The following is a 25055-nucleotide window of genomic DNA, read 5'->3' on the forward strand; positions in this document are numbered from 1 at the left end:
ATCTTGAAAATACATTAGCCAAAGAGGGACATACCTGGAAATTCAAGCTTCGCCTTTCGCGTTTTTACACTCAGTGGCACCGTGACGAATGTGAGCGGGAGATTACTCACGACTGCCGGCAGATTTGAAATAATACGGCCACCGTAGGAGTTAAAACGCCCTCGGAGTGGGAGGGGCTAGAAAGTAATATTCAGTTGGTGGTCATATACAATTTCACCGCTAGATGGGAGTAATTCCTACACAGTGTAGCTTTAAATTATGTATCTATACATGTTACTTTTTATTTATATTAAACTTAAATTTTATGGGTGTCATTAATTACTCGCCCTGCCCTCAAACCTGTAAGACTTTCGTTCGTCTTCTTCAGAACACAAATGAAGATCTTTTTGATGAAATCTGAGAGATTTCTGTTCCTCCATTGACAGCTACGCAACTACCACTTAAGACACTTCAAAAAGTTCATAAAGAGATTGTAAAACTAATCCATATGAATCGAGCGATTAAGTCCAAATGTTCTGAAGAGACACAATCGCTTTATATGATGAACAGATTCAAATTTAGTCTTTTATTCTCACATAAACATTCATCAACAGACATCAGTTGTGGCAAACAGAAGCTCAAGCATGTTCGCTAAACCACTCAATTCATATGGATTAGTTTTACGATCTCCTTATGAACTTTAAAGCTTCAGATTGTCAGTTGCGTAGCAGTCAATGGAGGAAAGCTCAGCTATATCACACACTGCATGAAAGGTAATATTTGAAAAAGCATAATGGGGCACTTTAATTAAAACGAATAAATAAAAGTACTGTGTCTGTAATTTTACGTTTGTTATGTGTTGTCATGGCTTTTGCATTAAGTAAATGCTGAACGCTCGGTCAGCACAATACAAGTGCCCGAGAGTACTAGCCTTGGCACACACATGCGTGTCTTTTGTCGTCTTGAGAGACTGCTTTTAAAGAAGTGCTCCTGTGTGCGTCCAACCGGTGAGTGAGACGAATACAAAACGTCTCTGTTCGAGAGACACAAAGCGATGTAGTAAACGAGCGGTCATTCAAATCGTCCACATTCTGGTGCGCACGGGGGAGAGCCCTGCGTCAGCTGGCGTGGACGGGGAATCACGTACGAGATCTGTCGTGAGAGGAAATAGAGGTCCGTTTCCTGCACTGCCGCCCCTCCCTCATGACCCACTGCTCTGTTTTTCCAGGCGCTGGACGGAGAGAGCGAGAGCGTGAGGAAGAGTTGACTTTGCATTTGGAGGGGGAGGTGATGATGTCAAAACAAACGCAGATCCTTGTGCTTTTCTACATACAAACTTCCGCTTTACTTACTTCATAACTGTTATGAACGTAATGCCTTTTAGTGCCGCATAAACTTGAGAGACTTGGTTGTAACAACGAGTTTATTGGCTCTTGGCTCGGAGAAGAGCGGGCCCTTTGGACAGATGCCCAGATGAGATTCGCCATCCATAAACGCTGGCTCTAATTGGCGATACTCAACTGCCCATTTGTGACCCTGGACCACAAAACCAGTCACATGTGTCCATTTTTTGGAAATTGAGGATAGGACAATATTTGGCTGAGATACAACTTTTAGAAAATCTAGAATCTGAGGGTGCAAAAATTCAAAACATTGAGAAAATCTCCTTTAAAGTTGTCCATTTATGTTCACGATTGTGCTGCGTTCACTCACAAAAATAAATGTTTTATATATTTACGGTAGGAATCTTAACTTAATACCCTAATGATCTTTGCCATAAAAGAAACATCATTTTGACCCATACAATGTATTGTTGGCTATTGCCACAAATATACCCGTGCGACTTGACTGGTTTTGGGTCACATTTGTGTGGGTGGCTTTAAGTTACAGTAGGAGATATCGGACAGAATATTTACATAAAGTTGACTAATCAAGTCATGATTAAACCGTGTTAGTCGTCAAGGAGATGATCTTTGACTGGGTAATATCTGACAGAACTGACAGGAGAAGAGAAGCTCACGTGGCAGCCTTTGTCCTCTCAATGAATCGTCATGTGATTGGACGGCACACCATGCGTTTTTCTGTCTTTCAGATCCTGTTTTCATCACGCATGTGGCTGGTTGATCTTACCCACTTCAATTTCCTGAAAACAAAGCCCAGGAATGTTGGTGGGCATCCAAACATGCACACAAAAAACATGCTTTTGGCTTTGGAATGAAATGTATCTGCCATAAAGTGATCTGGAAGCTTTCACCCTGAAATTTCACCATTTACTCGTTCCAAACCTGAATGGCTTTCTTTATTCTGAAGATATTTTGTGGAACGTTTTACCTGGTTTCTCTGTGATATCTGTTTCAATTCAATGGAAGTCAATGGTCACCAAAACTGTTGGATTACCAACATTCTTCAAAATATCTTCGTTTGTGTTCCACAGAAGTAAAGAAAGTCATACAGGTTTGGTAAATGATGACAGTAGTTAAATTTTTGGGTGAAATATACTTTTAATAGGGGGTGAAATGGATATTTCTGATTCCTTCATTCTTTAGTATACTATACATTATGCTTTATGGACAGTATTTGTGATGTTCTGTTGATTACCAATAATTTTAACTCGTACTGAAGTTTGTAAATCAAACAAAAATCATCTTTGCCATAATGTAGAACAACTACATTCTATGGGGCAAGATATTTTCAGAGTATTTTAAAACAGAAATAGGAAGGTTGTATTTTGTTTAAGTGCTCACTAGCTATATTTCAATCCACCTATTTTTATGCTCATAAAAAAGAGATGGCAATATGTGCATAAATTATAAAAATGTGGATACATTTATTTATTTTTTTGCTCAATTGAGGTCAATAAATGTGATCCGATAAGAAGACATGCGCATAAACTACAATGGAAACACATTTACCGAATAATTCCCCCAATGCGCAACGAAGAACTCGCGTGACTTTGCCTGAGCAGAGGATGCGATTGGATAACTGGACTAACCAGAGGACCAATTTCATTGCACAGTGTCTCAAATGTTGGTTTGATGATCATTCTGAAACGCCTGAGTCAAAGTCTGTCATCAAAATGTTTTGGTGTATTAATTCCCTCCCAGAAGTGTCTCGCTTGATTGAATTCCCCAAACATCAGGAATCCGGACGCAAGATTAACATGACGGCATTTAGTGCGTTTCGTCTGCACGAGTCATTTATGATGTAGTAAAAAGAGCCACAGTTCATCCGCGACAACAAAGAAAAGAGAAAATCACTTTTGTAGCTTTAATACAGATTAATTGTATTTAATTTATACAGTGAAGAATACGCAATGTTATTTTACATTTGATTCAATTTCTGTACCTGAATACTGTTAGACTTACATGAAAAACAAAGCACTTATTTCATTTGTATCTTTGTTCTGTTGTAATTATCTATGCTTGTAATTATTTTATTATTTTCTATGCAGATTCACTCCATTACAAAATAACCCAGTCATTCTAGAATGATTAATTCTTTACAAATAGCGCTATTCAATCATCTGGTGAAACCGTTTTCATATCGCAATATATTGCAGAAAAACAAAATGGCGCAAGTTCAGTGTTTTCCAATATTGTGCAGCCCTACTGAAGACCGGAGTGAAGATGCTGAATGTTACATTTTTTAAAGTTGTAATACTTAAATCCACAGAAGGTGAAGATGATGAGTATAATAGCACAGGGTTTATTTGAAGAGATCAAAATAGACAGCCAACATGTGAGACAGCGTGTAAACATGTAACACGAACAGTACCGGACAGCTGAAGAGGCACCAGGAGGGACATGGTGATGAACTAGAAGAGAACCGCTGTGATGATTGGTGTCCGTGTCCATGGTGACTGATGAGTGGCGGGAAACTAGAACAAGGAACACATCTAATGAATGTAAACAAAACCCGAAGTCCAAGAACCTTCAAGTCATCTTCATTTATATAGCGCTTTTAACAGTGTAGATTGTTTCAAGGCGCCTTTAGTTAATTAATTTTATAGTTATGCGCATTTGAATATATGTGTGCAGGTTTGTAATTCCCTGCAAACCAAGCCTTAACAAACTACTTGTCTGGCCTTAAAATTTTGATACAGAATTGTATCACTTCGGGGTAGATATGCGAAACTGAACATAGATAAACGAGTAGATAAACAAACAGAACGTGACCGACAACCATATATTTAAATAATATTATTGTTCTCAACAAATTATCAAATTTCTAAGTGTGTCTTTTGGTACATTTGCGTCCCTTCCTGATGTTATTTCAGGGTTTTCTGGCTTTGCATACCTATGACAGGAGTTGAACTTTGCATAGACGAGACTGGTAGGCAATTGTATTGCTCTAGACGTGTATACACAGTTTTATGTCTCGTGGCAATACTTTTGAAGTGGTGTGTTTTTTTTATAAATAATAAAATATTTATTCCGGTGCGCTGTCTTACCACATTAACTAACTCCATTAATGTTCATGGACAGCATGTGACCGGTGCTGCTGTAATCTGGTACGCTACAGTGTATAGTAGCTAAATACTATATTAGCTCACAGCATTCCTTTAAGAAACAAATTTTTTTTTCTATTTATTTATTTATTTATTTTTAAAGTGTTTAAGCGGGACAATGACTCTCTGTGGTTATGGTGGCTTCACCACGGTCTTCGACTGCACTAACTGACGGATGTGGCAAGAAGTTCCCTCTTCAGACCAGGAAGTCGGAGGAGACTGATGACACACTTCCTTTTGTTTTGTACACATACACAAACAAACACACACACACAGAGGCAGCAGGCGGGCAGATGTCTCCCGCTGTCATGTGTGAGGAGCATGCGTGGGTGACGTGACTGTCGGACAGGAATGATGGATCACTGCGGATATTAAAATGTGAGGCCCAACATATGATTTCTTGTTTATGAGTCTAATTTAGAGCCACTGAGATACTTGAACCATGTTCTGAATTGCACCTTGACACGTTGGGAAACAACGCTGTATGAAATAGAGGTTGTGTTTGAGATTTTTTTGAGATCTGACTCATCTAAAGATGCTGTTTATGATTTGAGTTAATCCTTTTGCATAATTAAAAATTGATAATGACACCAGTAGCACTAGCTAGTCCCAACCCTATTTAAATTCCAGCCCGTGGGAATTAAATGACTGTAATGCGAAATATCAACATAATTATTTAGCAAAGCGTTAATCTCCCTGAGAAGTTCAGCATTTTATCTCTGAGGAAATGATGCATCGCATGGCTCTTTAAGATAAACGGATCAAGCCACACACTGATCTGAGAACAGTTTTGAGGACTGTGTTAGAGTGTTTCAGTGTTTGATGGCAGGTAGAGATACGGCGCGTTCGTTCACAGCTTTAAAGCGGATGTGTAATCCTCCAGCGTGGGGGTTATTTTTAGTGTGTGATCCTCTCAGGGGAGCGCCTCATGTGTTGTGTTTGTCCTCCTGATCAATGCGCTATAGATTATGCTTCTCTTCTGACTGTGGAAGGGGATAAAGGAGAGGCTGAGGCCCAGCTGAGGCCAGAGAGAGGAGGATGGGTAGATTTGGATAGATGTGTGTGTGAAGCAGAAAGGATTGAGTCTGCATTCTGCGGAGTGTGTGTGTGTGACTGTGCATGTGTGCTCTTGTTAATTGATTATTCATGGTTCTCTCTCATTTCCTGCCACATTCGGTGGGTCTGAGCATCCCTCACAGCTGTAGATGCTAATGATCAATGTAGCTCACAGAATTAGGCTTCAAATGTGACTAACATACGCTGGCCGTGTCTGAACTGCTACTGACGGCGTGTTTGTGGTCCATTTTATGTTTTGCTGATCTTGTAGGGCCGCCTTTGCAGATTGTGGTGTAGCAAAACACTTTGCTATTAAAAATGGTCCCCAGAAGTTTGCTAAATATGACAAAAAGCATGTAAAATTAATACATTTATATACATATATATATATATTAGGGCTGTCAAAAGATTAATCGTGATTAATCGCATCCAAAATAAAAGTTTGTTTACATAATATATGTGTGTGTGTACTGTGTATAATTATATAAAAACACACACAATCATGTATATATTTAAGAAAAATTGGTTATTTATATATAATATAAATTATATAAATGTATATACAGTATATAAATGCAATTATTCCTTAAATATATATATATATATAAATATATAAATGTGTGTGTATTTATACATAATAATTCTACACAGTATACACACATATATTATGTAAACACAAACTTTTATTTTGGATATGATTAATCACGATTCATCTTTTGACAGCCCTAATATATATATGGTGGTATATGGAAATCAAAGTTGTGATGTTATTTCCATCAGGATGATAATCAAATTTTGGTCAAGATCTTGTATTGTCAATGCAAGAGTCCAGCACTCTGTAAAGTCTCCTCCAACACTCGACTTTCAATGAATTTAAGATCTGGACTCAGAGGAGCGGATTCGTGTGTGAAATGATTCTTCATGATCCTCACAACTATTCTTTCACAGTCTGAGCCTGATGGATCTTGACATTGTCATCCTGGAATATGGCTGTGATGTGTCTTCCTACATGGTTGTTTAAGAAATGAAAAGCATTAGATGAACTGTTGCCAAACATATAAAATGTTAGAAATATAATAATCACTGCAGTAATGATCCAATCATATTCTCTTAAAGTGATAGTTCACCCAAAAATGAAAATTCTGTAATTTCTCACCCTCACGTCTTTCCAAACCCGTAAAGCCTGGAACACACCAAGCCGACGCCGACGAACTAGCGCTGATGAAAGCCGACTGCGTTGTCGCCTCGCGTCGGGGTAAAAAGCTGCACTTGAACACACCGAGAGAACTACAGCCGACGGTCAGCTAAAACGCACGTTCTGCGCCTGCGTGTGAATGTGACAACTGTATATTTCTGGAGATATATTAGTCTATATTCATCATTCAAAAAGAGAAACCGACGCTGCAGATACACAAACCGACCGTAAACGAAGCAGTGCGTGCTTACTGTTTTGAATATCAATCCTGCTACACACTTTCTTTATTCCACTCCGCTCAAGTTGATATTAAAATATTCACCAAGGAGCACTCGGATAAGACAACGTAACATTAGAACAACCTTCTATCTGTGCCGTTTTGACTTCTTAGCTCGCTGTTTTACTATTATTCTCGTGTACAGTAAGCTGAACAGCCAATCAGAGTTCCCTCTTTCACCGACGGCCCGACGCCAATTCATTGCGGAACACACTGAGAAAACGTAGTCGGTCGACGCACAAAAACTGCCCGACGGCCGACCGTCGGCTTGGTGTGTTCCAGGCTTTCGTTCATATTCGGAACTCAAATGAAGATTTTTTTTTTTGATGAAATCTGAGAGCTTTCTGTCCCACCATTGACAGCTACACAACTACCACTTTCGACGATCGTAGAGATCGTAAAACTAATCCATGTTTTATTCACATATGAATATATATAGTGCACTCACAAACTTGTCTCGCCAAAACGTTTTACAAATTATTATTCAAATAAATGTATTCATGTATTCATTTTTTTAAAGAACTAATAGTATTTTCAAAAAGTATTTGTTTTCTTAAAGTGTGAAACATTTTAAAGGGAAAATTACTGTGTGTACCTTTAATTCTAAACACGCTGAAGGTTTTCTTTTATGGGTGAGGTTAGGGTGTGTGGGTTAGGGTTGGTCTGTAGTAATAATAAGAATTGACTTCGTATAAAAATAATAGTCTAAGCCTGTGGTATGTCCTCATTAATATCAACGAGCAAGTGGTCGGTCCATACGTAACATGTTCTCAGTGTTCCCGTGTCTCTCCGGGCCTCTTTTATGTAACTGAGCGAAACAGGCCTGTAGTGTGTGTGTGTTGTGTTTGTTATGAGTCCGTGTGTATCAGAGATGGAGGACAGTAGGGCTGTTATCATCCAAGAGCAATGGGGTCTACCTTGGTGGTCATTACTACAATGCAGCTTAAAATTAGATTTTTACATATCCAGACAAAATTATGAGTAGTGTAATTACTCACCGGTGGTTGTGAATGGTTCTTAGCATGTTGCTGTGTGGTTGCAAGTTTTCTGATTGGTTGCAGTTTTACCTTTTAATGAAAGTTACAAAAAAGTTGGCTAAAATGTCCTGAATTATAGAAACTAAAGGCAAGTTGATTGTAATCAAAAGGACAGGTTCCTCGTGATCTCTTTGGAATCGGTCTTGCTAATTTGTTGAAGAGCATGTCAGTTAATACAAATGTATTAGAAAGAACTGTCCATATAGAGATGAATGTGTATCCGCTAATCTAAAATGCCCCAAGCAAAAGCTAATTGACTTTTATTTAATTAATTATTTAATGAATTATCTTTTTTTAGCCTAGAGACTCAATTAACCTTGATGTTAAGTGTTTGCATCCATTAAGAAAAGTGCTTTAACCTGTTCTTTCAACCTGGTAGAAAATGGTTGCTTCTTACTGGGTAATAATGAGGTCTATGTCCTCATCTCCTCATTACCATTGGTGCATTCATGTCATTTCAGAATTACTGGAATTGTTTTTTGGGGGGGCGCTGTTTGCCCTATGGTTTTAAAACAATTTCCACACACTCACTAGATTATTTTGCTTGTTCACTTACATTGTCCAACAGTGTGTGTACAGGGGTAGGACAGAATAATGTAAACACCTTGGAAACGGGCAATGTTTCTTTATTAAGGTGTTTTACCACTATTGCTTTCAATACAGCTTTCAACCTTTGCTATGAATGATTCATAGCCTCCAGTGAAATAATATCAGAACATCTGCTTATTACTTTAGAGATGTTGGAGGAGAGAATGGACTTCTCACTCTTCTCTCCAAAACTGCCCTCAGTGGTTCAGTGAGATTCACGTCAGGTGGTTGAAGATATTGAAGCACATCTTGGTGCTCGCACTGACCGGGTTTTATGATCATGGCACTATCTTCTTCGCATTCAAAATGCAGCTCTTTCATGGGTGTTGGCTTTGTGAAGTTCCCTGTGATAGTTTTTTTTAAAGCTACACTGTGTAGGAATTACTCCCATCTAGTGGTGAAATTGTATATGACCACCAACTGAATATTACTTTCTAGCCCCTCCCATTCCGAGGGCGTTTTAACTCCTACATTGCCGTATTATTTCAAATCTGCCGGCAGTCGCGAGTAATCTCCCGCTCGCATTCGTCACGGTGACACTGAGTGTAAAAACACGAAAGGCGAAGCTTGAATTTCGTAAAAAAGACGCCCCAACCGTGGGACAGTCTGAATACATATATATATATATATATATATATATATAATTAAAAAATATATATAAATCACATTCACATTAAAAATATTAAAAAGTTTCGTTCTTTTAGCTTGTCATGCGTTTAAGCATGTTTAAATTAATATTTTTATTATTGATTTTATAGTTTAAGATCTGGGAAAGTTTGGGTCCGGGACAGGAGTAAAACAATACTACCTTGTGATTCAAAACTTTATACCTGTATAACAAAAAAAAAACTAAAAAACAATTATTTCAAGTTCACTGCTAGTTAAAATTGTTCATTACTTGACAATTGCCATTTTTATTTAAAGTTAGGATAGACCATTTTCAGAGAGCTTTGAAAGCATGAGATCCCACCCTCCCTTCAGAGCTTCTCCAAAGCCACGCCTCCAAAACACATGAACAAACACACCAGGGAGCAAACAAAACCGTTAAACTACCTCATGTCTCAAAGCACATAACATTACAATAATTATGAACATAAACAACTTCCAGAGCACTGACCTGTACCACCTGACTGATGCACAATCATCTAGGAAATGAAAAGATACGGACCGAATGCAGTGTTTGGATGAACATTTTATGGTCCTACACAGACGGGACATAGACATATAAATACATTTATACTATCAGGATGTGAAGATGCTTTCGACCGGTATAACAAATAATGTTTCTGGAACAAATCACCTATCCTGCCTTTAATGACAGCCAGTGACCGTTAAAGAGTTTGGTATCTACCTCAATTTCTCTCTTGATATTTCTTATATTTTTTACTATTGAAAATGATAAGATTTCTATTTATAATGCTGTATTATTAACCCGAGAGATAGAGACAGAGTTGGCTAGCTATCCAGTCAGCTTCTTGGCTTTATAAACATAAACCATTTCCATTCTGTGTCCGAGCAGATTCTCAGATTTGTCAAATGCGGCAGTTCTCACGTGACTTGAATTTGTTTCACTCAGGATTGTCTTTTGTTCTTTTCACCAGGATCCGGCCGCAGATGGCAAAGGAAAAGATTGAGGGATGTCACATCTGCACCTTGGTTACTCCCGGCGAGCCCCAGGTGCTCTTGGGTAAAGACAAGGCCTTCACGTATGACTTTGTGTTCGACTTGGACGCTCAGCAGCACCAGATCTACACCGCCTGCGTTCACAAGCTCATTGAAGGCTGCTTCGAGGGATACAACGCAACGGTCTTCGCTTATGGACAAGTAAGGTCTTACACACTTGATAAAACGACGTGTGTGACAGATGAGTTGTTTGCGATGCCAAAAATGGTTAAAATATTAGCAAAAACATCCACACATGCTCACACACTTGATCTGAATCGTATTAAACCTTCTTGTTTGCACACCCATATCGTCAGCTCGTTCATTTCTCTGAATAGTGAGTATTAACACGGCTGTGACCCCGTGACCTTTCCCTCAGCGCTTTGGTGATGTGTCTTTGTGAGTTTCACTCGTCACACGCTCGGAGCACCTATTGTGCGGCGATCGCGGTTAATCGCTCAAACTGTAACTCTGTGTGTGTTAGATGTATGAGTCTAAAACATGAGTGGACACTTCAATACCTGACAGGAATAGTTCTGCTAATGGGCAACCCTGCAGCAGGACACACCAGCGTTCAAACAACACCGTAGCTTTATTTACTGTTTAAACAGAGGAATACTGTAGTGATAATGCCCTGTTTTTTTATTATCTATTGTTATTCCAATTATCTGACATTTTTAAAGTCCCCCTGTGGTGGAAATCCAGCTTTTAATGTTGTTTATATGTCTATGTGGTGTTTTTCTGACGTCACAAACTACCTTGTAACCAATCAGGTCAACGTGTGATCGTGGATCTCTGAGCTGCGGTGAGTGAGTGGAGGCGGGGCTCATTTGCATATTCATTGAACCGCGTATACTAAATGAAGAATTTTCTTTTGAAGGGAAAAAACTTTTAAGTATGTAATTTTGGGGCTCAAAGATGAGTTTTAAGGGATAAATGGTTGACGACAGGGGGACTTTAATAGTATGTGGAGCCTAATTATTTCTTGAATTTGATGAATATTAAACATTGTTGTTGCTGCTTCACGCTGTGCCTAATAACACCTCTTATAATGGTTTTCCTCAAAGTTTCAGCAGCTTGAAATTTTGGGCTGAAAATGTCTTAAAACGCAATTTGTAGGTTCTCAGCCAAATAGACATTTGGCTGAAAATATTAACAAGAACTTTGACATGAAGTTAAAGCAATGTGCATATGAAATTACTGCATTATATATTTTTTATTGTTATTAAATTACAATTAATCAAAATTATAATTTAATTTGATTTAAATACGATTCATTTAAATAGATTATGTATGTACATCAACACACAACTACAGTTTTGTCGGTTTATTTAAACAGTATTTTATAAAAAATTTGAAGCACATTTGTTATTGTAAATTTATGCAATTGAAGGAAGTTAGTGTAATCACTTAAATTTGATAAATGGTAAATATTATGACATTTAATAAATTGTATATCTAGTATTTTCGCATTCAGCACAGTGGGTCAAGAATTTAATAATTTTAATTTTGCGCATGGCTTCTTGCTGTTATACATTATATAATACAATTTAATAACAGCAAATGAGACTCAAACTTGTTAAATAAAGACCCAATAAAGAAATTGACAAAGTTTTGATGCTGAGAATCTTAAAATGACTAAATGATTTTGGCCAGTTACTTAATCACTAGATGTAAATGTTTCTCTGTCATGCAGACTGGCTCAGGGAAGACCTACACCATGGGCACTGGCTTTGACGTGAACGTGACGGAGGAGGAGAAGGGCATCATCCCTCGGGCAGTGACACAGCTCTTCCAGGGCATCCAAAAGCGCAGACTAGAGGCACAGAGCGCCGACATCGCCCCGCCAGATTTCAAAGTCAGCGCTCAGTTCCTGGAGGTGAGACTACAACCAGACTGGCAAAATTAATAGTGACGTTTTGCTGCCATTTAGGTCTCCTTATGATGGTAATTATTATAATTGTGGTTGAATTGCACAGAAAAAAAATGGTGTAGAATTTCTTACAATTCCCATTAAAAAACTATGTGTTACTTGTTTACAGGTGAAGTGTGTAGTTTCTGCAACCTAGTGGCACCTAGAGGAATTACAGCATATTTTCAAACAAACTTGCAAATGCCTCTTTTGTGCGTCACATGCCTCCCCAACTCAAACCTCACAAGCACATCTCTTACGTGTGCTTGTGAATGCATGTCTCGACAGGTTAAAATAGGCTACTTTCAATAAAAGGTCCAACATATTAGCAATACTTTTAGCTGTGTTGCTATGTGTAATGAGTAAGCCATCAAATAGGCTAATAACACCATCTAGAGGGAACGCCAGCGTCTCGCTTATCATAAACCCATCCAACAGCAGCGCAACAGCTTTTTGAGTCTGTCTAACTGGACACAAAAAAACATTATAAACTGCTACTGTACATTTGACGTGTTAATCTTTGACATAATATCTGAAGGTCTAAATGCAGTGAATTTTGGCTTGCACTTCTGTAACCGAAGCTGAATGTCTTTCCCCGTGCAGCGCGTCGGTCCCACACCGGCTAAACTCTCGCTGTTGGTTGAGCTGTAAAGAGACTGACAGATCTGAGCGGACTGCTCTCGACGTTTGCCTGGGAAACTCGATGTTTACACTCTTGAGGGAGATGAATGCATCAATGGCATACTAATAGCTGTCAATAAACATTAAACTGGGTTCAGAGAGTGTATTTTGACAAAAAAGTAGAATGACTGAAAAAGTATTTTCTTGTAAATCACACTGCCTTAATGGTAAATGGACTGCATTTATATAGCGCTTTCACAGACCCAATGGCCACCAAAGCGCTTTACACATTGCCTCACATTCACCCATTCATACACCGACGGCGGTGTCAGCCATGCAAGGCGCCATCCTGCTCGTCGGGAGCAGCTGGGGTCAGGTGTCTTGCTCATGGACACCTCGACACTTGGTCAAGTGGAACCGGGGATTGAACCACCAACCTTCCGGTTTGTAGACAACCTACATGAACCACTGAGCCACTGTCGCCCACCTTAATCTGTTATCTATCGTCATTAATCATTTTGTACAGTGTGTATTGGGTATGTTGGAAGATGGCTGGAGTCCCAGTGTCTTGACCTCATCATCTCGTAACGAATGTGATTGACATCTTGATGACATGGAGAAAACCCCCTCGCATGTCCATATTTCTTGGATACAGTCATTAGGAGGCGCACAGACAGCAGTGTAGCTGTAAACCGATTACCCCCCTCCTCGTGTAAAGTCTGGCGTAGGTAATGAGTTTAAAGGGGAACTGAAATAAAAATATATAATTCGATAACATGTTGGTTATTAAAATAGTAAACAAATTAATTCAAAAATAATATAAAAAACTAAACATATATGAAGTTTTTCCCATTACTGAAATTTACATTTGTTGTTACCAGAGCGCAGCCATGTTCGATGACGTCATTGGCATGGTAGCACTGTAGGCTATGCTATGACTGAACTGACTGAATATGACAGTATGGACAGAGACATACTAAAAATATTATATTAATATATAAAATATTGATATTTATATATAATATAAATTATATAAATGTATATATAGTATATAAATGCAAATATTTCTTAAATATATACATGATTGTGTGTGTATTTATACAAAATAATTATACACAGTACACAGACATATATTATGTAAACACAAACTTTTATTTTGGTGTGATTAATCTTTTGACAGCCCTAATATATATGATGCAGTTTAACCAATGTTTGCGTTACGTACATGACCAACCAATGGTGGCGCGCGAGAATGCGGGACCTAAGCAATGAAAACGCACATCAACCCGATCACGTGTTTAGCGTTCATGTAAACACTACATTCAGATTCATCAATGTAACGAATTCAGTCCGATTGAAACAAAAGACGTGCATGAATTCCGACTGTAAAGCAAATTACAGTTTGGGTGATCTAGAAATACCGGCCGGTCGAATTTTTTTTAGATGTCCAGGAAAAAGAGGACTAGTTCCGTGTGCGCGCGCGCGTTCCGCCGCGTCTCTCAATACAGTTCGATTGATATTGCTTACATTGGATATTACCTCGATGTCGTATTAATTTTGCAAAATGACCTACGGTGAAGGTGAACATCACGATTACAACTAAGAGGTGAGTGGAAATTGTTTACAGGACCTGCCGTGGTCACATTTATGCCACAGTCATTTTGCAAGCAGGTTTCGGTCCTTGGTATTATCGGATGTGTTATATTTGCTTGAGAGAGACAGATCATCATTTTTAACCTTGATTAGCCTAACCTAACCCTAACTAGTTTTTGACTTAATTTAGCATCATGGATTACAGCTAAACCTACCTCTCTGTTCTCCGCCTGACTTATGCGTTTTAGCGCTCTTTCCCTGCGGCTAACAGTGCTAGATGTGATGGTGCCCTGTGACGGTCTGTCGGTTTGCCCTGCATTGTAGCTAGAGAAGTCAAAAACAGACGGTGCTGTCAAGGTAGCCTACCATTCCAGTGACGTCACAGGATCGTCGAAAATCAAAATGGCCGCGCCCTAGTAACAAAACAACAAACTACGATATCTGTTTTCCCCCTTGTAACTACTTCAAAAGTTTTAATTGTCCTACCACAAATAACAATGATAACACGTGTGTTATATGACCCTAACTTCCTATTTCGTTTCAGTTCCCCTTTAAACCTGCAACAGGGCGTTTTAACGACCCGGGCCGCTTGCTGTCTGGCACAGGCTGCTGTGTGTTCAGCACAAACGCGGCTCACGGCTGTGAACGGACGCCGTCCCCCGGGGCGGCTTTAATAGGGCATTAAGATGCCCTTATTTCATTAGCTTCGTCCTTTCCAGAACTCCTTTTTGCACTTTGTACGTTGTTTTTCTATGTTAGCAGTTTGATTTATTGTTTTGAACCCTGAATTGATTTTATCAAGTCCCGGTGTGTCCCTTCCCCGAGTAAAGGATGCTATGAAAAGCCTTGTTTCTCTTTTTTCATTGTGTCTCCAGTTGCAGTCTTGCTGTTGTGTTGTATGAATTACGTTATCATTATTTATCATTTCCTTGTCCATCAGCTTGTGTGGTCTCTGGGCTTCCCGAGGTCAAACATGCAGGGGCTCTGGCCTTTTGACCTTTGCCCTCTGAAGGTCACAGTGTGTGTGTGTTTGTCCTGCAGCTTTATAACGAGGAGGTCCTGGACCTGTTTGACAGCGCACGAGATCCCGAGGCTCGAAACAGAAGGTCCAACATTAAGATCCATGAGGATGCGAGCGGAGGGATCTACACCACAGGAGTGACCTCACGGCTGGTCAGCTCAGAGGAGGAGGTCAAATATCAAGTTTTGAAATCAACATGAATTTAAACTCTTTTTTTTTTTTAAATGTCCTTGGTATTATTGTGCATGGTTCATCAGTGCATGTCATTCTAAAAAATATATTTAATGCTGTGTATTAAATGATTTACATTTTGCCACTCTGTAAACTGAGAAAAATCATTTTATTCCAATAATATATTTTAAAACGACAGCTAGTCTTGCTACAATTCCAACTAGCTACATCTAAACCAACAATCTGAATAGAAAGCACCATCATTTCAATATAATTTCGTTGAAAACACAGTGATGAACTAAAGCATTTAATAAATATTATAATTTTGTAATTATGCATTATATGTAATAATGTATTATTGAAATAAATATATTATAATATTACTTTGTATATCACTGCAAAAAGCAAAATACAAATATTACCCCCCAAGCTTCTTATTTAAAGGAACACTCCACTTTTTTTGGAAATAGGCTCATTTTCCAGCTCTCCCAGAGTTAAACAGTTGAGTTTTACCGTTTTCGAATCCATTCAGCCGAACTCCGGGTCTGACGGTACCACTTTTAGCATAGCTTAGCATAGATCATTGATTCTGATGAGTCCAGTAGCATTTCTTTCAAAATGACCAATGAGTTTCAATATTTTTCCTATTTAAAACTTGACTCTTCTATAGTTAAACCGTGTACTAAGATCGACGGGAAATGAAAAGTTGCGATTTTCCAAGCCTATATGGCTAGGAACTACTCTCATTCCGGCGTAAGAATCAAGGAACTGTGCGGCCGAACCATGGGTGCAGGCGTAATGATATGACGAAGCACTTGCCGCCAACAAACCAACTTGACAACCTGCTTGCACAGGGAGCGTGCCTTGTAGCATGGAGACATTTGTGAGAGACGATTTAGTCACGGTCATGTTGGAAGTTACCGAGCTGGGGACTATTTTCAGGTGCTTCGTCATATCATTACGCTGCTGCACCCATGGTACGGCCGCACAGTTCCTTGATTCTTACGCCGGAATGAGAGTAGTTCCTAGCCATATAGGCTTGGAAAATCGCAACTTTTCATTTTCCGTCGATCTTAGTACACGGTTTAACTATAGAAGAGTCAAGTTTTAAATAGGAAAAATATTGAAACTCGATGGCAAACCATGCACGCAGCCTGCTTGCTTTTATGTTAAATTAACAGTGGATTGTGAATGTTAATGCTTTAATAATAATTGTATCCCCAGAATTCCGATCGGCGCACAGGGACAAAAATAAATAAAGCGGTTTATTTCTATACGGGGTAATTTCTAGCTTTTCAACCACGGTAAGAAAAAATCCATACCGTCCCAGCCCTAGTAGACTAATGTTTTCTCTTGGTTCATCTCAGTCAGTATGAATTAATTTTGATATATAAGTCGCACCTGACTATAAGTCGCAGGGCCAGCAAAACTATGAAAAAATGTGCGACTTATAGTCCGGAAAATACGGTAATTATATCAGTTGTAGTGCATATATATATATATTACATGTTGTTGTTTAATATACACAAATAATATTTAAAATATAATAATGCTTATACTAAAACTAATAGTAATAAAATGTTGAATATTATTATTATTAATAGTAGTTGTAGAAGTAAATATTGAATATTGTTTGATAAATTTTTTTTATATAGATGACAACTGGAATTTCTGAAATAATACAAATAATAATATTTATACATCAATGTTTGTTTTTGTGTAGTACAGTGTTAAAAACACACTGGAAATGCTGCATTATTTTCACTACAATATTTCCCATTGAATATTTGCTTTCACTCAGAATCATGACGCATCACAGAAGTGAAATGCTATGCAAACGTAGTTTTATTGTTAGCATCATGTGTATTTGTTTGAAATGGCTGTTGCTGAGCTAGACCATGTGCGGGTCGCCCTCACACTCCTGCTGTGTGTTCTCCTCAGCTCCTGCAGTGTCTGAAGCTGGGCGCCCTGTCCCGCACCACCGCCAGCACACAGATGAACGCTCAGAGCTCCCGCTCGCATGCCATCTTCACCATACACCTCTGCCAGATGAGAGTGTGTCCACAGCCGGTACTGACACTTCAGCACACCACACACATGAGCTGGAGACTAAACTACTGGCTTACAAAGCCGTTAGCAAGTTTAAGCAGGTCGCGAGTTTTAAAGTGTTACAAATCAGACTCCTGCGGTACAAAGCAAAGTAATTCTATAAAACCACTGGCGTTAGAAACGTCAACACTGAACATGTCCGTGCAAACCTTAAAATACAGAAACGTCCCATACGGAAATGTATTATATGACATATATGTCCCTATATCGCTAGTGACGACGTCATATATGCTAAATATAAGACAATATATTGCTATCACATATATACATCTCTACATATATGTTGATATAGGTTTTTAACATATATAAATTTGCCATATTAAATGAGTATATTGACAATATTAATATGATGTATATGATAATTATTTATATAATACGGTATGTTTTAACCATATATGTCACCGATATGTTTATTTATATATATGCCAAACTATTTACTATTTAACTATTTATTTCAAGTCTACAGATCAAGTCTACATATCCACATTTCATTTCATCTCATTTTTGAATCTTTTATAAATAAAATGTATTATTTATTATTATTTTACCTCTTCTTGACCAGCTCATAAAAACAAAACAAATACTACACAAATTCTATTTGAAAACTGATAATTATATATGTGACATGCATGTAAAAAAACACTATTATACATACATCAAATATATGGGCTGGTTTTATGTCAATTGTTACATTTTCTAATAGGTTTTATATATGGGCATATATATGGGTATATATATTTTATATATGTGGATATATGTCATATATGTATATTTCATATATGCACATATATTACATTTCCGTATGGGGTTGAAGATTGCACACGTCATTTAGGAAGATGCTTGTGCTAGTAGCTTAAAGCTGTTGTTGTTTCTGTACTCTTCCAGGAGAACGGAGAGATGAACGGTGTATCCGACAGCTCCATCTCTCAGCCCGAGTACGAGACGCTCACTGCCAAGTTTCACTTCGTGGACCTGGCGGGATCGGAGCGCCTCAAGCGCACAGGAGCCACCGGGGAGAGAGCGAGAGAGGGCATCTCGATCAACTGTGGGCTGGTACGCAGACTCCTCCTGTCCCAACTAAACATGAGATTCTGTCATCCGAGGCTGACCTTGTGGTGGTATTTTTTGTGAAATGAGAGAGTTAGCTAGCAGAATGTCCTGTCTGCTGATTTTCAGTCTTTCAAGAGCAGAATGCAAGATTTTTAGTAAGTGCTCAATTAAAATTCAGTTTGTTCTTGACAAAAAGCTATCATTTGGCTTCAGAAGACACATGAGGGCCAGATTTACTGATGTTAAAGACTACTGTCAGGATTCTGTCACGCAGTGAAAAATTTGCGCTAAAAGCTGTGGACAGGGTTATTTTTGCGGCTGATCTTATTGCATATGCATTTGTCGGAGTTTCCCTTTCAGATGCAATATTAATGGGAGGAGAATATTTAAATGAATCATGCAGTGTGACTTACTGGTGTTTGCACCATTATTTAACGCCCCCAAAAAAGGATGTTTAAACCAGACACTGATTTGCGCTGCTCTTGTTAGATTGCGTTGATCATTATGGAAATGATTCGGCTGTGTCTGTGTTCTTTCATTTGCATGTCGTCCGTACATCACGCGCAGAACTTTACACACACATCTGTGCTTTTGTGGTTTTGCGCGCTCACACTAATTTTCCCTGTTTAGTGAATCTGGCCCATGATCTTAAACTTGTCAAAATCCTTAATTACATCTGTAGAAAAAAAAAAAAAAAAATATATATATATATATATAGTAGTAAATAATTTAATAAATAACAAATAAATGTATACAATTATCGATTTCTTTGCAATTTTAAAATGTTAATAATAAATTTAAAATGCTGTCAATCTATTAAAAAATTAACTAATTAATTCACATTTTTCTATAATTAATAACGATTAATCGCACCTAACATGTTTTTAAATATATTTTCATACATTTATGTTTTACTTTCACATTAAATCTCCAAAATAATGTAGAAACAACATAAAGACAGTATATTTAAAAATCTTTTTTATGAATGAAGGCCAGCATCACTGACACCAGCACTGATACTGACGTCTCTATTACATGTCATTATTTTCTCAATTTTAGCCATTAATTATTGCCATTCAACATTACGGTATAATTGAAAGCTATCAATTTGAACATTTAATAGGCTTTAAAAATGTAATAACTTTTAATGTAATGGAACTTATAACAATGTGTTTTTGTGAAAATTGTTTTAAGTTACATTTAGCTGTGGCTTTAATATATCTGGGCTCAATCCTAAGGGTTTTTTCAGACCGGTTCAGTTTTTACGTGCTCTGCTAAAATGCACAAAAAATATATTGTTTTCATTGTTTTTGACCTATGTAACCTTGTAAACAATGCTTTAAGATTTTTAGTTAGGTCTAAATTAAATTTATAGAAATTGATATGTGACCCTGGACCACAAAACCAGTCACATGGGTACATTTTTCGAAATCGGGATTTATACATACACATGAAAGCTGATCAAATAAGTTTTCCATTGATGTATGGTTTGTTAGGATAGGACAATATTTGGCTGAGATGCAACTATTTGAAAGAATCTGAGGGTGCGAAAAAATCGAAACTCTTTAAAATCTCCTTTAAAGTTGTGCATTTATGTTCACGATTGTGCTGCATTCACTCATGAAAATCAAAGTTTTATATATTTACAAAATATCTTCATGGAACATGATCTTTACTTAATATCCCAATGATTTATGTCATAAAGGAAAAATCTATTAGTTTGACCCATACAATGTATTGTTGGCTATTGCCACGACTTATGACTGGTTTTGTCATCCAGGGTTACATAAATTATAAATTGAATATAGATTAATCCTTATTAAAGCTACAAAAGCTGTCACTTTAAGACCTGACGTGGATCTTGAATGACTGATAGTGTGATCATATACTCAAGTGCGGCCAAAGGATGACAGAAAAAAACGATATTTATAGTATATTAATATAAAATGTGGAAAAATATTACAATAATTATGGATGTAAACAATTAATTATTCTGAAAATAGTACACAAGTAGATGTCCACAACTTTCCCAGCAGTATACTTTCTTTAGCTACATGAGAGAGTAGATTATAACTGAATTATTTTTAAGTGACAAATCCCTTTAACCTTTGACTAGATAAATGCTCCAGAAAGTTCTCAGATGAGCACTAAGCAAACACCTCGACTCCACAAAACTGGCTTTGTCAGGGATTTTCAAAATACCTCCACTTCATTATCATAATTGTGAAGGTCCTTTTTAGCTGAGTCGTGTTTTTCCATGTTAAGTATGGTGTGATATTCGTGTGGCATTAGTTGTGCCTCCTCCTCGATTCATCACCGCTGGGTTTGAGTAGTTGTCAGAGTCGATGAAGGGAACGTAAGGTAATTACAGTGTGAGAGAGTTCGGGAGAAGAGCTAAAGCCTGGAGCAAAGCCAAGAAGTGCCGTTGTTCTGAGCCGAATAGAGCTCTATTGTTTTTAGAGCCTAGATACTCATTTGTAAGAGAGCCCATTTAAAAGCTTTTAATCTTAGATAGCAGCATACGTCGGAGCGTGACCGGGTCTCTCTCTCTCTCTCTGTGTGTGTGTGTGTGTTTGGCAGCTGGCCCTGGGTAATGTGATCAGTGCATTGGGAGATCAGAGTAAGAAGTCAGGTCATGTGCCGTACAGAGACTCCAAACTCACACGCCTGCTGCAGGACTCGCTGGGAGGAAACAGGTAACGTCTGATGCACATCTACACACACGTACACACCATAAAGCCCTAAGCATACTTCATTTTACGTGCACAGTTGTACTATAACGTACAGGTGAAACTCGAAAAATTAGAATATCGTGCAAAAGTATTTCAGTAATTCAAATTAAAAGGTGTAACTAATATTTAGTATATATAACTATATATACATATGCATGATTCTACTTTTCAGAGGGCCGACATTTCTGTATTTAAAATCCTTTTTATTATTGATTTCATGTAATATTCGAATTTTCTGAGATTTTGAATTTAGGGTTTTCATAAGCTGTAAGCCATAATCATCAAAATTATAACTTTTGCACGATATTCAATTTTTTCGAGTTTCACCGGTACACAAGCGGTCAATGCGTGCGCATTACAAAAACTTCCAGTCCCTGTGCGATCTCTCGCCATCTCTAACCCATACACACATCTTTATAATCGTTTTAAACTTTTAAAAGCCAGTTCCACTGCGCTCACTGTTTTTGAATATGAGAATAGGCTGTAGAACAGAGCTGTGTGGAGACACGTGTTTGTTCTTAAATTAAGATAATTATTACTGTAGATTAACCCCACCCATAATTCTTGACATTTTTTAGATACAAAGACATAATGTAGTCTTTTTACAAAGCTATGAAGTTGTTCAGGTATTCAGCTTTGTGCGTTTTGTTCTCATGGGGAGCTCCTGTGATAATTATAATTATTACCACACCTTCTCACATGACAGTTTTTGTTATTGTTGTGTGTGAAAAAAGACAGTCTCTTTATGTAGCTTTTAGTCCCCACAAACTTACCAACATGACTTATATTGTCATATGTTTTACATTTTATGTTAAATTAAGACAATTATAAATACTATAGACCATCCCTTCTTTTAACCCAAACCATTACAGACTAGTTTTATTATGTTAGGTTTATCCCTTTTATTTACATTAATTATTATTCATTATTTTTAGTAAAATGACTTACTACAGAATTTATATTGTCAGTGGGTATGATTAATTTTATTCATAGGACAATAGTATAGTTAAGTTTTTTATATAAAAAAAAAATATATATATATATATATATATATACAATAAAATAAAATAATAAATAGAAAATAAATAAAACACACACACACACACACATATATATATATATATGTGTGTGTGTGTGTATTTACTATTTATTATTTCATTTTGTGTGTGTGTGTATATGTAATTTATTATGTTTTATTATATATGTGTATATATTATAATATTTTAATAATATTTAATATGTATTATATATATGTGTGTGTATGTATATAATTTATTATATATTTTTTTCTATTTTTTTTTTTCAAACATTCAATTTGCAGCCCTAATTAGTTCAGAATTTACATGTTAGGTTTTATATATTTTTGTTATCATTTAAAAAAAAAAGATTAATATGCATTTTGAAATAATTAGTCTCAACATTTGTCAGCCCCAATTACTTCATAATTGACATAATTTAGAGGGCATGATTCTTTTATTTATTTATTTATTATATTTTATATATTTGTTATTTTTAAATAATTAATCTGAGTAAATAACTGACGTAAATTCTACACAAATTAGTATATAAGTTGATTGTGATCATTTGTAAATATTTTTTTATAATAAAAAAAAAATATTGTAAAATGTATTTTTAAATAATGAATGAATAATTTAATATGTAAATAACAGCCCTAATTATTTTCATTCACTATGAGACTTTAAGGTTTAAGTTGTAGAAACAGTTGGTCTCGTAAACATTGCTGTGCACAGTGCAGTCATTGTGTCTTGAAGGTTAATGCATGCTCACAGTGCACTGCACCAGTGTGTGTGTGTGTGTGTGAAGCGCAGTGTTGGGTCACTCAGCCCACACTGGACGCCACTGGCTGCCCATATATTCTTATGATGTGGGTTCAGAGGGGGAGTTGATTGAATTAAACATGAGAGACTGCAGACAGTGGCGCTCAGTCCCAGCCGCATCCATGAGAGCGTTTGTGTTTATCTGTCATCTGTTTGTGTGTTTTATCTTTCTGTCTTGTGTGTGTGTGTTTGTCTGTGTAAGATCTCATAGACCCTTATGAATTCCTGTCTTCTTTCTTTCTCCTCTGCTGTGTTATCTGCGTATCTATTTAGTCGGACTGTGATGATTGCCTGCGTGAGCCCCTCTGACCGGGACTTCATGGAGACACTAAACACACTGAAGTACGCCAACCGGGCTCGCAACATCAAGAACAAAGTGATCGTGAACCAGGATAAAACCAGTCAGCAGATCAGCGCCTTACGAGCAGAGATCGCACGCCTTCAGATGGAGCTAGTGGAGTACAAAGCGGTGAGGAGGAGGACACACACACACACACACACACACACACACACACACAGACACACACGGACACGGACACAGACACACGGACACGGACACACACACACACGGACACGGACACACACACACACACACACGGACACACACACACGGACACACACACACGGACACACACACACGGACACACACACACGGACACACACGCCCTCAAATGGATAATTCACCCCATTATGAAGATTCTGCCATCACTTACTCGCCTACATAACATAAAATGTTCTTCTGTGGATAAAAAGATGTTTTGAAGAATCTTCTGTTCATTTCAAAACAATGAGAGTGAATTGGCACTGGTTTTGAATGAGGAACAAACAGAAAACATTACATAATTAGCTGAAAATCATCCTCAGTCTCGTGATAATTTGTAAGTATTTGTACAATTTTTTTTTTTTGAATTTCTACTCGCACACCTCTTGAGGATTAGGCTTAGGGTCCTTAACAGTGGCGTTTTACCTACAAATAATATGTCTATGAATTTGTATAATTTGTAGGTAAAACATAATCTTGGATTGGTTGCGAATTTGCATGAATTCGTATAAACCCTTTCATACATTTTTGTAAGACCTACTCACACGAAGGTTTGGTTTAGGGGTGGGCCTTCATGGTGAGGGTTTACCTACAAATCGTACGAATTCATACGATTTTACTGGAAGATGTTTGTTGGTAAAATGCCCCTATGTACCTTTTTGTATGATCTACTCGCACCCCTAGGGGTGAACGGTTTACCAACAAAACATACCAATACAATTCATACAAAATTGCGCAACTCCATATGGGCTTAGAATGATGACAGATCTGTCATTTTAGGGCGAATCTGAAAGACCGAAGTGCCAACTCACTTGAGTTATTAGGATAGCAGAGATATAACAACTGACATGTTGTAGGCAGCAGGAACCAGTTTAGAGGGACAGAATTGACTTTAAATGTCAAGATATCTTATTACTTGTTTATTTTACTAGAGAGGAAACAATTCGAGCTGACATTAAACTCTCATCAAGCAGCTGAACAAGTACTTCCTCTGATACTAAATCAAATGGAGAACTTACAGTGGATAGTGAGTCGGGTGATACTCTTTCATGCCTAGACTTGTTACTTCTTCTCTTTCTCTCACTGCCACCCAGTTGGAGCTGGAGCTGTTGATGTAATAAGTCTAGGAGATGAGGAAGCCTGAGCGCTGGGCTTGTGGGCCATGA

General features: G+C 37.6%; 1 protein-coding gene across 5 annotated transcripts in view; it reads left to right on the top strand.

Moving 5' to 3' along the window:
- kif21b (kinesin family member 21B) overlaps positions 1 to 25055 on the top strand; it is an 86612-nt gene that overhangs the window by 21969 nt on the left and 39588 nt on the right. For all 5 annotated transcript variants that reach the window (XM_079597694.1, XM_079597693.1, XM_079597696.1 and 2 more), the window contains exons 2-8: positions 10241 to 10463; positions 11998 to 12180; positions 15469 to 15618; positions 17561 to 17689; positions 18614 to 18781; positions 21359 to 21474; positions 23622 to 23817. In XM_079597694.1, coding sequence (XP_079453820.1) covers positions 10241 to 10463; positions 11998 to 12180; positions 15469 to 15618; positions 17561 to 17689; positions 18614 to 18781; positions 21359 to 21474; positions 23622 to 23817 — 1165 coding nt within the window. The remainder of the gene's footprint in view (positions 1 to 10240; positions 10464 to 11997; positions 12181 to 15468; positions 15619 to 17560; positions 17690 to 18613; positions 18782 to 21358; positions 21475 to 23621; positions 23818 to 25055) is intronic.

The sequence above is a fragment of the Phoxinus phoxinus genome, assembly GCF_949152265.1.
Source record: "Phoxinus phoxinus genome assembly, chromosome: 22".
NCBI classification, from domain to species: domain Eukaryota; kingdom Metazoa; phylum Chordata; class Actinopteri; order Cypriniformes; family Leuciscidae; genus Phoxinus; species Phoxinus phoxinus.